Source organism: Rattus norvegicus, chromosome 3 (genome assembly GCF_036323735.1).
Source record: "Rattus norvegicus strain BN/NHsdMcwi chromosome 3, GRCr8, whole genome shotgun sequence".
Taxonomy (NCBI): domain Eukaryota; kingdom Metazoa; phylum Chordata; class Mammalia; order Rodentia; family Muridae; genus Rattus; species Rattus norvegicus.
Window position 1 is genome coordinate 36,594,436 of NC_086021.1, and position 15,918 is coordinate 36,610,353.

At 53.8% G+C, this 15,918-nt stretch overlaps 1 protein-coding gene across 1 annotated transcript in view; it reads left to right on the top strand.

Moving 5' to 3' along the window:
• Window positions 1-15,918, top strand: part of Niban2 (niban apoptosis regulator 2) — a 49,613-nt gene that overhangs the window by 22,080 nt on the left and 11,615 nt on the right. Inside the window, exons 2-5 of the mRNA NM_001109885.1 lie at window positions 8,431-8,561; window positions 12,352-12,480; window positions 13,777-13,882; window positions 14,851-15,018. Coding sequence (NP_001103355.1) covers window positions 8,431-8,561; window positions 12,352-12,480; window positions 13,777-13,882; window positions 14,851-15,018 — 534 coding nt within the window. The remainder of the gene's footprint in view (window positions 1-8,430; window positions 8,562-12,351; window positions 12,481-13,776; window positions 13,883-14,850; window positions 15,019-15,918) is intronic.

The window sequence follows — 15,918 nt, forward strand, 5'->3', positions numbered from 1 at the left end:
TTTCTGGAACATCTCGCCTGCATCAGCCTCTGCTCTCTGGAACAACTCCCTTCCAGACAAGGCTGACCATCAGGCTTTCTCTTCCTGGCTCTGGCTCTACAAGGTCCTGGCCTACTGGTCCCAGCTCTTTGCATGGGCCAATTTTACTCCCTCCCTCCCCCATGCTGGATGGTGAAGCCTGTCATTACCCTCCCTCCCAGCTTATACCTGATTACAGGTCCCAGGCAGGAAACCTGCATCAGCCCTCCTGACAGGGCCACCCACAGGCTGCTGCATCCTCCTCGGAGGCTGACAGTGACGGTCCTGATAGTGGGTGTGAAAATTCTTTCCCTGATTTTGTTTCCCCGTTAGACTCAAACTGTCCTGAGTCTGTGTCACGTATGTATGTATGTGCATATGTGCAGTGTATATGTGTGTGTCTACATATGTCTGTTTGGATACCTATATAGATATTTGCCAGTGCAAGTTGTGGCCGGAAGTGACTCCCACAGTCACTCTGTTCTTGTGAGACAGGGTCTCTTTCTCAATCTGGAACTCCTTGGTTCAGTTACGCTGGCCAGCTAATAAGCCCTGGGGCCTCATTGTCTCCTCACCAGGGACCTGTGTGTCTCTGCTCTGAGCACTAGAGGTAGAGAACTGGGGTGCCACGCCTGGGTATGTGGGTGCTGGGTATTTAAACTCAGGTCTTTGTGGTTTCATTACGGGCATTTTTACCATCTGAGGCGTTTCTCCAGTGTGGCTCCCACACTGCTTGCTCTCCCTTTTAGCTTCTCCCCTCCCCCATATTATTTATGTACTGTGTGCTGTCCAAGAAATCTCCGAACCTCTCAGAGCTTTTGTAAGTAAGGTCCATGCAGGGCAGGGGGCGTGGCTTAGTTGGTAGTACTCTCCTTGCAATGCTCCCCCTGTGGTGCTCCCCCTGTGGTACTCCCCTTGCAATGCTCCCCCTGTGGTGCTCCCGCTGTGGTGCTCTCCTTGCATGTGGGAGGTCCTGAGTTTGATCCTCAATTCTGTAGGGAAAAAAATGTTCATACTTTGAGATGGGTGTGGTAGCTTGTGTTTTTAATCCTAGAACTTGGGAGGGGGAGACAGAGGGCTCAGGAATTCAGACTCATTCTTGTGTTACATAAGAAGCTTGAGACCAGCCTGGGCTACATGAGACGTTATCCTGGGTGCCAAGGAGACCCAAGTGGTTAACTGCTAGAACGTGGTCAATAGTGAGAATTCAGCGAGAATTCACTGAGACCTGGTACTCCTGTCCTTATCTGTTGGGCAGTGCTGTGTGACTCCAGGAGTATGTGACTACCTCTCTGGGCCTCAGTTCTCCTGGGTGTGCCAGTCAGATAGTAAAGTTACTGATATTTGACTTCATGGCATGGGGAACCCAAGTCCCACGCCTCCTTAGTTTCCGGGGTGAGTGGGTCATCATCCTAGCCACCTCCCCCACCTCCCTATCTGGAGTCCTCCCCAGTGGTCCAAGAACCAGGCAGGCCAGTTCTGAGTCTGCCCCACCCTACAGGTGCTGTCACCTGCTAGGTTTCAGTCCCCATGAAACCCTGAAACTGGGCTGGGCCTGGTAGTGAGACTTGTTCCACAGGCCCACTGGAGGGACTGGCCAGACCAGGACAAGTTTGGCTCAGCGCCCACATCTGAGTCCAAATCAGGGCAGGGCTTTGGTGAAGTCCCTGTGGTCCACACGAAGTCCGCTGCCCTCCTGGTGGGAGATTGTCTTCTTTGTCCGAAGGCCATCGTTGTGGAAGGAGACTCAGGCACTCAGGCACGGGCTGCTGGGTCTCAGACCTGGGTTCAGCTCGGCTTTCTGACTTGTGGGAGGGGCCAGGTTCTTTGCACTGAGGCTCCTTGTGTGAAGCGTCTGACGTTAGGGTCAGTGCACCAGTGGATAGAGATCATGTGGGGTTTCTACCCGGGTGCAGCATGCCGGGGGCACACAAAGTAGAAACTGCTTAGACCAGCATTCAAGCATTTAGGGTACTGGTCCCTGACCTGTGGGTCTCTACCCCTTTGGTGGTCAAATGACCCTTTCACGGGGGTTGCATATCAGATCTCCTGAATATCAGGTACGGTTCATAACAGTAGCAAAATCACAGTTATGACATAGCAATGAAAATAACGTCATGGCTGGGGGTCAGCACTGCATGAGGAACCGTATTAAAGGGTCGCAGCATTGGGAAGGTTGAGAAGGGCTGGGTTAGGGGTCTTCCTGCAACATGTCCCCCAAAGGACCTGGTACCCCTCTCACAGCTCCCCAAGGCTTCAGGGGACTTCAGGGCACCCTGGGACCCTTGTTCTTTGTGGCTTCTGCTATCTACACAGGAACTGGTGTGATCCCCAAAACTGTCACTTTGGAAAATCGGAGATCAGCACTCTTCCGACCACTGAGCTGCTGTTAGTATCAGTCATGTGCGCTGTCCTTGTGAGGGCCCCGTGCTTTCTGCTCATTGGTTTGCTGATTTCCTCATCGCCCAGTCAGGCGGGGACTGATGGAAACAGAGAGGGAAAGTGCTTTGGCCACATAGCCCTGTGGGTGGAACTGGGACTTGAACCCAGGGCCTGTGCCAGAGAGATGCCTCACCCTTGATGGAGCCCTTGTTGTGGGTTTATGTAGTCCACTTCTCAGTCCCTCTATCTAGCCCGAGCTGGCTGTGGTCAGCCCCTAGTCTGCTTGACTTACCAGGACATCAGTGCAGGTGCTGAGGCCAGTATCCTGGTTTGCTCCCAAAGCAAGGGCTGAGATTTTCATTGAGACCTTAGGTCATCTAAGGCTTACCTGCCCATTTAGCCCAGAGAGGATCAGCAAGGGAGGGGATCCCCATAGGCAGGAAGGAGCCCTGCCAGCCTTGACCACATGGCAGCAGGTAGGGAGTTAGATCAAAGGCTACTTTCTTTGATCTGACTCTCCCAGATGCGTGTGCTTGGGAATGTCTCTTGGCTTTTCTGAGCCTGGGTGTCCTCATCTGTAAAATGGGTATAGTTAAGCCCACTTTGCTTCCTCCTGGGCCTGGGTAGGGACCTAGAAAGTAAGGCTAGAGCCCCATAAAGGCACCGTGAGGCAGTGTGAAATGCCCCTGGACAGGCGTGGGGGAAGTAAGATTCAAAGCCAACTTCCTGTTGGCCTGGGAAGAAGCTCACTTGTGGCATGCTCACCTGGCATGCATGAAAGCCCTAGTCCAGGCCCTAGCAACACAAAACCAGAACAACAAAACCCCACTTCTAACTTGGTGTGGTATGCCAGTACTTGGGAGGTAGGAGAATTGTCTCAAGTCTGAGGTCAGCCTGGGCTACATAGTAAGTTCTAGGCTAACCTGGGCTACATGGTAAAACTCTCTTCACTCAACAACTCTAACTTCTCCTCCCAAAGTACCTCTTCTCTTTCCTTCCAGGCTGTGTGCCTCAGAACCACATGGGCTGAGAACCCTGTGAGTGGGCACACACAGGGAACTCTGGGAATTCTGGGCTCCATGGCAGGATTGGCTGGTGAGCCGTCTCTCTGGCTCACCCTTGACCATGGTGCAGCTCTTGATGTCTCTAGCTGCGTCAAGACTCTCATGACTCCATACTCAACTGGCTCACTTTAAGACTGAGTTCTTCAACATGAGATCGTGCGTGCGGGGGTAGGGTGGGGAGAACACTATTTGTTCTGGATCCCTGTCCAGGGAACAGCATTTTCAGAGCTCAGTGGAGTGCCCTCCCTTCTTTAGAGATGGTCTAGAGACCAATGCCTGCAGCTCTGATGCCCAGAGGCTGCCCTGACAGAACCTTCAGCCCAGTTCTGGATTTTCCAGCTGTCCTCAGGGTGAGAGAGAACCAGGCAGGAACCCTGGGATGACCCACATGGGCAATTTTGTTTTCTGTTGCCTCACAGTGGAACATTCTAACCTGAGCCTCTCCTTGTAACCTGGGAAGTGGGAATTTGTATGTAACACATTCTCCCGGGGCCAGCCGAAAAATCTGTGTGCTGGAGGCAGAGACGGGTAGCCCAGCGTCAGTGTGAGGTGAGCCCAGGTCTGAGGGATAGTGCTGGCAGAGGGGAGCAGCGATGGGGTACCCAGCCCAGGTTGGGGACGGGATCTTGAGTGTGCACACTGGGGACACACTCTACTTCCTTAACTCCCATTTTGCCTGATCTTTGGGTTTGTTTGTTTGTTTCTCTCTTTCTTTCTTCCTTTCTTTCTTTTCTTTTGTTTTTTTTTTTAAGTCTTTATTGGTTTTTTTTCAAGCTATAAAAGTTATACCTGGTAATAAATAGCCCAGCCCCACCATTTGCCCTATAGTTGCACACTGAGCACTGGTATAATTAAGGCTAGTGTTTTTGGTGCCCTGGGCTGTGTGGCACTGCCTGCCGCCTGCCCCTTCTGGCCCTGTGAAGCGGCTCTGGGATGCATGGTTTCTAAATGAAGAACTTGAGGGTCTAAGAGAACTGGGCAGCCCCCACCTCACTCTCACCTGGCAGCTGGCAGCTAGAAGGCGGGCCCATCAGTTTGCAGGTCCCACTGCTCCTCCAGCAACAGTGTCTGGTGAGGCCAGCCCACGCCCACAGACTGCCCCACCCAAGCATCTATAGCGTTGAACTAGCCTCTAGGTTCTGGGCCCAGGGTCCCTGAGGTTGGCCACAACTTGCCTCTCCACTGCCCTCTGAGGTTCTGTGGGCAGTGGGCAGAGCCCACTCAGATCCTAACTGCCCCCATCTTCTGTGGTCTGGTGAGCCCGTCACCCTTTCTGGTTCAGAGTGGCGAGCCTTGGCCTTGGAAACCCTACTTAGTGTCTACCTCAAACCCATGCACTGGGATGTCTCCAGAGGCCGTGAGGAGACTTGAAGCTGATGTGGGCGGGTGTGGAGAGAGGTCTGCCCAGAGCTCTAGGTGGTACCTGCAGGTACCTAGGTTGGATGCTGAGTCAGAGTCCTGGCAGCCCCCTGGAGCTTGTGCAACAGGGGAACAAAAGTAGAAGCTGTGACAGCTGCTTGTGACCCCAATAGGGTGGAGCAGATTGCTATGGATTACAGGCCATCCTGGGCTACACAGTGAGTTTCAGGCCAACCTGGAGTATACAGTTAGACACTTTCTCTAAAGGGTTACTAAGTAGCATTTGTGGGATTGCTACTGTGAAGGGCCCCTAAGGAAAGGGGACTGCCTGGGCTTGGGTTACAGAGCCCAGTAGACAGGAAGAGAAGGCATTTTGTAGGCCCATGGTACCTACTCAAGTCTCCTATGTGCCCATGAGAGGCTTAAGTCTAGGTTAGAACCCCATGGAGTGCTGCTGACCTTTGGGGCCTCCTTTGTCCCCCAAATCCTGATTCTTTACCCTTTGTGTTTTGGGAGCACTTCCTTGACCCGTCAGCCGAGTGGCAGTTCTTTTCTGTCTGACTGGCACATCTCTCCAGAGTGTGCCTGTGGCCTTCCGTGCCAAGCCTCTTTCGTGATTCTGTCCACCACTGTCATCCTCTGCCAGCTCTTCCTGGGGTGGTGCCAGCTCACAGATTATCACGCTTCCTGCCACTTGCCTGGCATTGCCCGTGGGTCCTGTTGCTGCCCCCCAACCTCCCACGCCCACACATTCTTATCTTTGCTCCATAACCATTAGCCATTAGTGCACTCCCTGCGGTCCTTTCCCTTAGTTAAGCTCCTGTTATGCGGCCCCGCCCCTCCCACCACCACCCGTGTGAGGTTTGTACATTAGCTGCCATCGTACCCTGCCCCATCCCATCCCATCTGCTTCAGAACTGAAAGCAGACATGTAGTGAGCGGGTCCTGCCCCTCACGTATTGGTTGGTTCTGGAAGATCAGCTTGCAAAAGGGTTTGCCAGATTCGGGTCCAGTTCACTCTGGTTCCTGAGGTCAAATTGTGGGGAGTGCAGAGTAGGCTTGCAGTCAGGTGCGGGGTTCCGGGCTAGCACTCTGTTCTTGGGTACATGAGCCCTCTTTCCTCACATCATTTAATGGGGATGTGTCCCCGCCCCCATTCTACTCTTTCCTTGGACCCCGTGGTTTCCCCTCTCCTCTACTGAGCTTACTTGGGTAACTTATGCTCACTTTTGTGTGGACAGACAGACTGCCTTTCATCCCAGGCCCGTGGGTGGTCCTGGCTACTCGAGCCCAGTCAGTGCCTTGGTCTAGGGAGCTGAGATGCAGCCTCTTGCTGGCTTCCATTTGTCATGGTTCTTCTGATGCTTCTAGAACCTTCTTCGACTGCACACCCTTGTCTCAGACACCCTGGATGGGGTGGTGGGACGTGACTGATCTTCACCTGGCTCATCTTCACTCTCCTTGCTTCCCTCACAGGTCAGCCCAGTATGCCCTTTGGAGCACAGCTCTCCCTAGACATTCGCCCAGTAGCTGAGAGTTGCCCTGTGCGGGACAGACCCAAGTTCACGTCTTTATTTTCTCGTATATGGCAGCTTCCTCCCGAGCTTGGCCTGGCATTGGGCACACAGATTTGCCATTATTGTGACAATGCTCAGTTTGATGGTGGGCATCTGTGGCCTAGGTTGGGCCTCAGAGCTGTGGCTGAAGCTCTAAGCCGCCATGTTGGCAGGACACTCATTGCTTGCAGGAAGTCAAGGCCAAACCCTGGGCAAGGAGTGGTCGGTCCACTAAGCCTCCTTCACCTGGAACATAGTGGTACCATTTCCCGCTCTCAGGAAGCTGTGCACCGCCTGGGGTTAGCACCTGTCAGCAGTAGCCCCGGGGTTGCCTGTCCTGTGGTCATCCCCCACCCTCCCCCTTCCCCTGCGTTGTTATCCCCTCGCTCTCAGAGGGACTGTTGTTCCTCAGGGTTTTCACCAAACAGGCGCTGCGAATGCATTCCTCCCTCCCCCCAAATCAGAATCTGGCCAGACACCACCTCATTCCAGAAAAGCCTGTGTGGTGGGCTAGCTTTGTGGAGGGGCGGGTGAGCTGCCCCCAAAGCCCTTGCCCCTCTCTCCTGTCCCTGAGGTAGGCTTGGCGGTGCAGACCAGACACTGAGCATTGTAATGTCAGGGGGAGCCCTGGGTTCTCCTGGGCCACGAGCTCCTGGCTGGGTCCCAGGGTTACACCCCAGTTCCATCACCCACCCTCTGTGTGACTTTGTGCCAAAGAAGGAACCTCTCAGTTTCCTTCCATGACGTGGGCCCTGCCTCACAGACCCACTGAGAGTCCTCTCTTTGTCTTGGGCCACTGACTCTAGGGACCTGCAGATGGGCATGAGGTCCGGATGAGGGACCAGGTCTTTAGAACTTGTAATCCAAGATTGTGACAGGTTGGTCTGTCCTTGCCTCTAGCCCTCTCAGTGTGTAGAGAAACTGAGGCCCAGGGAGCGAAGCTTCATAAACCCCAGGTTGAGATTCTAGGGTGGCTTTTTAGGGCTGGGAGGTTCCTCTTCTGAGCCCTCTTGGTGTCTCAGTTTCCCCATTTGTCAACAGGAAGACGCAGGCAGGGTTAATACCAAGCCTGCTGCCTGCTGCCTGTTCTGGAGAGCACAGACCCACCCTTCTCTGTTCTGAAACCAGATAAGCAACAGCTAGGAAGGGCAAGCTGGACTGGGGCTGTAGCCCATTGTGGAATGTACTTAGCAGATCTCAGCGTTTGATCCCTGACTCATGAACAGGGCTTGGTGGCCCATACCTGGAGGATCAGGAGTTCAAAGTCATCGTCCACTGTGTAGAGAGAGGCCGACCTGACGTCATGAGATCTTGTCTCAAAGAAGGAGAAGGAGAGGAGAAGAAGAGGTTAACTTGGTAGATAAATTCAAGATGTATTTGAATCACGAGTAAATGACTCAAATGTCTGAAAGTGAGGAGGCTTATCTGACCCCATGCCCCGAGGCCAGAGCCTGCTGCCTCTCTGTCTTTCCCTCACCAGTTCCTTTTCCCAGGTAGGAATCGTTTTTTGTTCAGAGACTGGGCTCAGCCTATGAGACTGTTACTTTCCGCAGTCATAGGGTTTGCCAGTCACTTCCAGCGTGGCCTGGCTTCTGTCCTGGGAGAACAGGTTTGTGCTGGTTGGTTCTGCACTGCACGGTTACCTGGTGCTTGCTCCACCTGCAGGGTATCCTAGGTGTGAGCACTCGGCCACCTTTGGGGCCCTGGCCGCTCTCACCACACCCCTGCCCACCCAGGAAAAATGGAGTCTTCCCCACTTGGTTCTGGTTTGGTCACTGGTGAGGCTAAATCTCTCTTAGGCCTGTTGGGTGTGGTTTTCTGTGTGCGGCCACTGACCAGCTTCCTGTCAGGAGTGGGTACCTACCTTGTGCAGACAGCTCATGACCAAAGCCCTTGTCTAGGGTGCGAGAGAACAAGGTGACCAGCCCCAATTTGGGTGAAAGGGTATTTGTGCTTTGTGTGGACGGTTTTTCCTGTGGGACTTTGCAGGCCTGATTCCCTAGCTGTCTGTCTGTGGCGACCTTACACTCTCATGCATCTTTCCTTTCCAGAGAAAACTGAGAAGATCCTGAGAGAGTTCCTTCGTTTCTATGAGGACCAGTATGGTGTCTCCCTCTTCAACAGCATGCGCCATGAGATTGAGGGCACCGGGCCTCCGCAGGCACAGCTGCTCTGGCGCAAGGTGAGAGGCATAGAGAGGGTTCAGCCTGGGTTCTGCTCCCCTTTTGCTATGGGCCTTAGTTTCCCTATGCTGCTGGTCTGGTCTCTAAGGGCCTTCATTAGTTGAGCATAACCTCCCCTTACTTGCTTCTTAGTCCCCACTTCCAGTGGCACCCTCCCCCATTGCCAGTGGCACCCTCCCCCATTGCCAGTGGCACCCTCCTCCACTGACAGTGCCTCCCTCTCCCACTGACAGTGGCACCCTCCTCCACTGACAGTGCCTCCCTCCCCCACTGCCAGTGCCACCCTCCCCCACTGACAGTGCCACCCTCCCCCACTGACAGTGCCACCCTCCCCCACTGACAGTGCCACCCTCCCTCACTGACAGTGTCTCCCCTCCCCCACTGACAGTGCAACCTCTTCATTGTCACAACTGCATTCTGCAGTCTTGACAGCTCAGGCTACACACCTGTCAAGAGAGATGTGACAAAGCCCTAGTCCTGCTTCCTCCCCTCCAGAGTGGAAGTGGAGTGGTCCCTGCCTCACAGAGCCATTGACACTGTCCCAGGCCACATGCTTTAGGTTCCCTCCCCTCAGGACTGTGAGAGCAGATGCTTTCCCTGACCTCATCGTTTATTGCCCTGTCATTAGCGTTAGGGTTGGGTTTGCTGAGGAAGCTACCTGGATCTACCCTGGGGTGTCAGACTGGCCTGGAGTGGGGACCCTTGTGACAGGCCTGGAGGTGACAGGCTAGGGTGGGTTTGGCTGCTGAGTTACCCAACTTGAGGCAGAGGGTAGGCAAGTGGCTGTCCTCGGGGCTCTCTGAGGAGAAGTTTTGCTGCTGACTGTGCTGGCAGCAGGGTCAGGTGCTAAGGCTACGTGGGCTTTTATAGTTCTACAAACAAACAGTCAAGGTGACAGTGAGCAGTGGCTGTTTACAGGATAAGGTGGGAGCTAGGCAGATGACTGGGCGGATCCAGACACCAGAGTCTACTGGTCTGGAGGAGGGCTGCTTCAACAAGGCCCGAGGGCTGGGAGGGGTGGACAGTGAGAAGAGAGTGACAGATAGAAGGAAGGGACTGACAGACTTAAGGCCTTCTTTCCAAAGCCCCAAACTTAACCCAGAGTTATAGGGCCAGGCTGGGGAGGCAGACAGAGCTGGCTTAGATGTCTAGCCCACCATCCTTTCTCCCCGTCTGCAGCCTGCCCTGGGAAGAGAGAAAGGTTGGGCTGTTTGTTTCTGCTCGGGGTGTCAGGACTGACTGTACAGCAGAGGTGTTTGGATGTGGCCTGGTCTCAGGCCTGGCAGCTGTGCCCCTGCCATGTAACAAGGAAAGGGGGGCTTGAGTTCAGCCCAGATGAGCAGGACCTAAGCTACTTTTCCTATCTAAAACGAAGGTCACAGGCAAGTCCAGTGTGGTGACACAGCCTGTAATCCCAGTATTTGGGGAGCTGAGGAAAGGCTAGCCTAGGCTACAGAGTAAGCACCAGGCCAAGGAGGGCTATATCCTAGGACCCTGTCTTAAAACAAGAGCAAAACCAAACAAAAACCAACAGTATAGGCAGTCCCGTTCCCAAGAGCCCAGGGCGAGTGGGAGCCGGTGTTGTGTTAAGCATTTTCTGTGTTTGACTTGTCACACTCACAGGGCTGTGTGCTCATTCCGATAAACAGGCTATGTAGCCAGAGCAATGGCCTGAAGTCGCTCAGGGTCCCTGAAAGGACCTTGGTGTCTCATGAGACTGACCACCACGTGAAGTCATGATAGAAGGGAAATGATGTCAGTCACAGAATGATCACAGTCATTTTCTAAAGAAACAGTCACAGCCGTAATAAGGGCATACTGGTCTGGGTGAGGTGGCAGCCTGTCATCCCGGCACTCAGGAGGCCGAGGCCAGCACAGCCACGTTCAGGGCCAGTCTGGGCTACACACAGTACAACAGCCGAGTCACCTCCCGCCCCAGCAAGCAGAACAGTCAATGGCTGTTTTGTGATAGACTTTTTCTCAGCCTCTTGCCCACTCCCTGCTCTAGGGGTCACTAGGATACTGAGGGGAGTCACTTCTTCAGCGGTCAGGTAGGATCTGAAATATTTTGCACCTCCTGCAGGCCTTCTGCTCAAAATAGGACCCTGTCATTTGATAAACCTAATTTTCCCATTTTGAGATAGGGTCTGCTGTAGCCCGGGCTAACCTCAAACTCCGTTTGCAGTAGAGGACGACCTTAGGGTTTCTGGTCCCCCTGCCTCTACCTCCCTCTTGAATCTGGGATTATAGGCTTGGTTGTAACACCTCAGCTTACCTTTGAAAAAAATCTTTAAAATAAAATCTAAGCCGGCAACCAGGCAGCCTGGGGAGATGGCTCAGGATCTGGGGGCTATGCTTGGAGGAGGGGTCCAGGCTTTGCTTCTGCATTCACTGTACGGCTGTCCCTACTCCCAGGGCCTTCCGTCCCACAGATGCCCAGCTAAGCTAGCGGGGCGGGGTCTTCCCAGGGTGTTAGGAAAACCCTGGCTGCTCTTTCTAGAAAAGACAGAATGGAGGACTGGGTTTCAGAAGTCTAAATATAGACCACCAAGTGGGAGCCTTCCGACTTGGGCAAAATCCACGGTGGGGGAGGGGAGCAGACCCATTTTTTTCCTGTAAATATTTTCCTCTTGAGAGGAAGCTGGTTCTATTGTTTGAGCACAATGGGCTCTCCTTTAAGAGGGAAGCTTTCCCCTGAGGAGCAGCAGGGGGCAGCTAGGGAAAGGAGCCAGGGAAGAAGGCAGAAGGAGGGGCAAGAGCCACAGACACTGGAGGCCTGAGCCTGTGGGCTCAGAGTCACAATTTCTCCCATCGATACATCCAACACTCGGTCCGTTTTGTAACTGGCACCGTGTTTATCATAGAATAAACAGAACTTGCCCAGAACTGGAGTTCTTTCGATTCTCCTGGTTCCCATAGTCCATTGCAGCTTCTGTACCTCCCTTCCAGAAGCTTCCTTGACCTCTGTAGCTTCAGCTGGAGCTCCCACCCTTGGTGTAAACCACCCCCAACACCCCTGCCCCCGACTCAACACCCCTGCCAATGTTCAGATCAGTCCGGAAGCTGGGAGTGTGTCTCCTGCACTCTGGCACATTTCTGATGTGGCCACTGTTTGCCTGCTCCTGAGTGCTTTGCCCAGTGCCTGCCTCAGTCAGCTACACACAGATGAGGGAACAGGCCGCTGCAGTCCCCCACGTCTTTGTGGAGTTGCATAGGACCGTCTGAGCGTGTCTGCAGCCCACACGGGTCACCTCTCTGCCTGGATGCTGACCCAACATCTCTCCCTACCCAGACTCAGGGATGCTGGCTTGGCTGAGCTGGGAAGCTCTGGATACAAGTTCAAGTCTTCATTGCGCTGAGGGGAAACTGAGGGCCAGAGCTGGGCAGAGGCTTCCCCAAGCATTAGGCCTGTGGTTGTGTCCTCCAGCTAGGTGAAAGCCCTGGGTAACAGTGGCAGGTGCTCCCCAGTTCCCTCCCCAGGACCAGGAAAAAGTGGGCTCATATAGCTCTGAATAAATGTCTAGAATGGGTTCCACTCGTATCCTATTTGAACCTCAGGCCTTCTTCATCTGTGCAGTGGTACAGTGCAGCCTAGCTTTGGGGTCCTGATGAGGCCAGGGATTTAGGATTTAGTGGTGGTGGTGGTGGTGGTGGTGGTGGTGGTGGTGGTGGTGGTGGTGGTGGTGGTGATGTGTGTGTGTGTGTGTGCTGCATGAGGAGTTACAATGCAGGCACTGGTGGCTGTGCTCCCACCTTGTTGTGACCTCCCCTGTTCCCTCCTGCCCACAGGTGCCCCTGGATGAACGCATCATCTTCTCCGGGAACCTTTTCCAGTACCAGGAAGACAATAAGAAGTGGAGAAACCGCTTCAGCCTGGTGCCCCATAACTATGGGCTGGTGCTGTATGAGAACAAAGTGGTGAGTTCAGGGCGAGCCTGTCGCCCCCTCCAGGCTCCTTTTATTTCATGTATGTCACTGTTTTGCCTGCATGTGTGTCTGTGTGAGGGCATCAGATCCTCTGGAACTGGAGTTACAGACAGGTGTGAGTGCTTTGTGGGTGCTGGGAACTGAGCTTACGTCCTCGGGAGGAGAAGGTAGTGCTCTTAACCACTGAGCCCTCTCCAGCCCACTTACCTAGTGCTTACCCAGCAACTCCCATTCCACCGTCTGACGCTCCAGACGCCATGCCTCCCCTTCAGGCCTACCTCAGGCTATCTCTCCCTGGACGTTCCAGGTCCAAAGCAACATCTCTGATCCTTCTGCACTTCTCCAAGTCTGCTTGGCCTTGGAGACTCTCAGTCATCTCTCATCCTACGTCCAGGCGTCCACCTCATCAACCCTTCTTGAGACCATCTCCCTCTCTGGTCACTCCCAAGACCCACCAAATCCCTCCATCACCACAGAGCCCACCCTCTGCCTGCCTCTGTCTCCCTCCTGGCTTGCCTTCCCGCCTCTCCCAGACCTGGCTCCAGTTGCTGTGCAGTCTGGCCCTCCGTCGAATCTCGGGATGGGGTTCCTGAAATCTCCCTCCCCTGCCCCCGCCCTGATGTGTCTGAGAAGAGGTGGGGACTGACTGTGACTCGCCTTTGCTTTGGGCCCCTCCAGGAAGTCCCACCTGCTTATATTACAGACTTTATTTCATCGGCCAAACATTTCTCCAGCGCCGCCCTAAAGGCGAGCCTGTCTGACCTGTTTCAGAGTAGATCTGTCTGCCCCCTAGTGGGCAGAGTTCCGGTCCCTTTGCATCAAAGAAAGCTGCCCACTCTGTGTCTCCTTTGAAACACTGTCACGCTTAGAACCTAGACATTTGGAGCCAGTAGCTCAAGGCAGTGGTCCAAGACCTTGGGTTCTGGGGACAGCCCTGGTTCATAGCCAACATCTACTTCCTGTCTGTGTGAATTGGAGAGGAGCCACCTCCCGTGAAACGAAGCATACAGTGTCCCCAGCGCAGTGTCTGATATGTAAGGGACAATGCAGACTCACCGGTCACAGAGGCGTTAGTGACAGCCGTCACAGAGGCTAACAGCTGCCCCAGCAGTGGTCCTAACATGCTAAGGCACCACGCTGAACATTTCATGTGTCTGCTCCTCCTTCATCCAGTGTCCCCCAAACCTTGAACAAGAGCTGAGTAGCCCCTGGGGCCAGCTGCAAGTGAGGTTTGTGCTTGGTTACATTCTCAACCCTGAGGTCCCATTTCTCTTGCTCTCTCTTCAGGCCTATGAGCGGCAGATACCACCCCGGGCCGTCATCAACAGTGCTGGCTACAAGGTTCTCACCTCTCTCGACCAGTACCTGGAGCTTGTGGGGAATTCCCTACCAGGTAGAGGATCAGTGGTCTCCAGCCATACTGTCCTATGGAGGCCTAAGGATTGGCCAGGGAAGGGGGTGACCTGAGCCCATTGTTTGGGCCCCATTCTGCAGGGTAACCAGCAGGACTTAGGATGCCTACAGATCTCTTGAACAACCGGAGCCCTCAAAGGGAAGGCTCTAAAGGCCCGCAACGTGGAGTTTGCTCCAGGCTGTGTATAGACCCAGACGCATGTGTGCCTGGGGACAGATGATGGTAACCTTGCAATGCAGATGCCAAGGGTTTCTTCCTGTTCCTCTCAGCCTGCTGAGGCTTCCAGAGTCTTACACAGTCCCCACCTGAGGTTAATGTGGCAGAAGGTGCTGGGTAGGAGTCCAGCTTCCTGGATTCCAGGACTGATTCTCTGTCCTTTTAAGCCCCTCCTCCCCTGATATCAGGTTCCTGAGCATCAATTGAACCCTGGCGCTGAGAGGGCCTGAGGGTCCCATGTGAGCTGCCGTGAGCAGCTAGCCAATCGCAGCCACCCAGAGCTGGACCATGCACAGCTGTTACTGCCCTATTACTGACCACAGTGGTGAGCCCAGGGCCTGTTATCTGGATCTAAACTATCTGAGAGAGCCAAGGAGATAGAGAAAAATTCCTTTGTATTTATTTTGTTTGCCCACATGCCTTCCTCCTTCCCTGGATATTTAAACCACCAGCTTGGCTTCTGCCATTGAAATTTGAAGAGAAACTCAAGACGGTAGTGAGCTAGAGGCCTGACTCGTCATAGTGTCTTATACACAAGCAAGGTGGATAAAACCTACTTCTAGCTCTAGGAAGAGACTCCACACCGATGCCAGGTTTCTCAGTTACTGTGGCTGGGCCATGGGGTCAAAGGAAGGCCAGCTGCTTCCTTGCTGATGCTGTGTCCCCAGGACAGGGCGGCCATCTCTAAGCCTGAGCCTAGACCTCAGCGGCAGCTGTTCATGTCTCTACAGGGACCACGTCGAAATCAGGCTCCACCCCCATCCTTAAGTGCCCAACGCAGTTCCCTCTCATCCTGTGGCATCCGTATGCCCGGCACTATTACTTCTGCATGATGACTGAAGCGGAACAGGACAAGTGGCAGGCGGTGCTTCAGGATTGCGTCCGACACTGCAACAACGGTGAGACGCCTGCAGGCGGCAGTGCTTGCTAATGTGCTGGATGGCGACACCTAGTGGTTGGCTGCGGAATGGCGGTCCTGCTCTAGGTTCTGCTCTCATTTCCCTGCTGAGGCTGTTTATCACTCTTAAGCTTCTTCCTTGATGAAATACTTCTGTGTTGCCAAGGTAACGTTGCAGAACTGTTCTCGGAGAGCTGTGCTTATTGATTCCGTGGACCCCAATCCCAAAATCATCTTGATTTTGCCAGGCTGGCCTCGAACTTACAGAGATCCACCTGCCTCTGCCTCTGCCTCCTGAGTGCTGGGATTAAAGGCATGTGCTCCACTGCCCGGATTTTGCCACTTTCTAGCAATTGGTGTTAGGAGACTATAGTAGGTATTAGTGTTGCTGCAGAAACAAAAATACCCCCTAAAAGTAACTTAAAGTAAGAAGAGGTTTATTTTGTCTTTCATTTCAGGGTGCGTGTAGTTCACTGTGTGTGCGTGGGGGTGAGGGGTGGCATGTACATGAGCCAGCCGCTCACACTGCATTTATAGTCAGAAAGCAGAGAGGGCTGGAGGCTGCTGTCCCCTCCTTTCTCCTCATTCAGTCTGGAAGCCCAGCCCATAGGGCGCCACCCGTATTAGGGTGACTCCCACCTCAGCTAGCCTACTCTAGAAACTTCCTCACAGATGTGCCCAGAGGTTTGTTCCCACCGTGATTCTAACCCCTGTCACAATTGCAACCAGGGTTAACGTGCATAGAGACTGACTTCCCTCTTGGGTTCTAACTAAAACAGTGATGAGGGTCCCTTGTGTATTTGAGGGTACTGTAGCAGGAGTCTGCTTGTGCTTGGTCAAGATTTTTTTGACAGCTGGATATAATGGTTTCTGGAGGATCTCTGAGTTCCAGGCTAGCCTG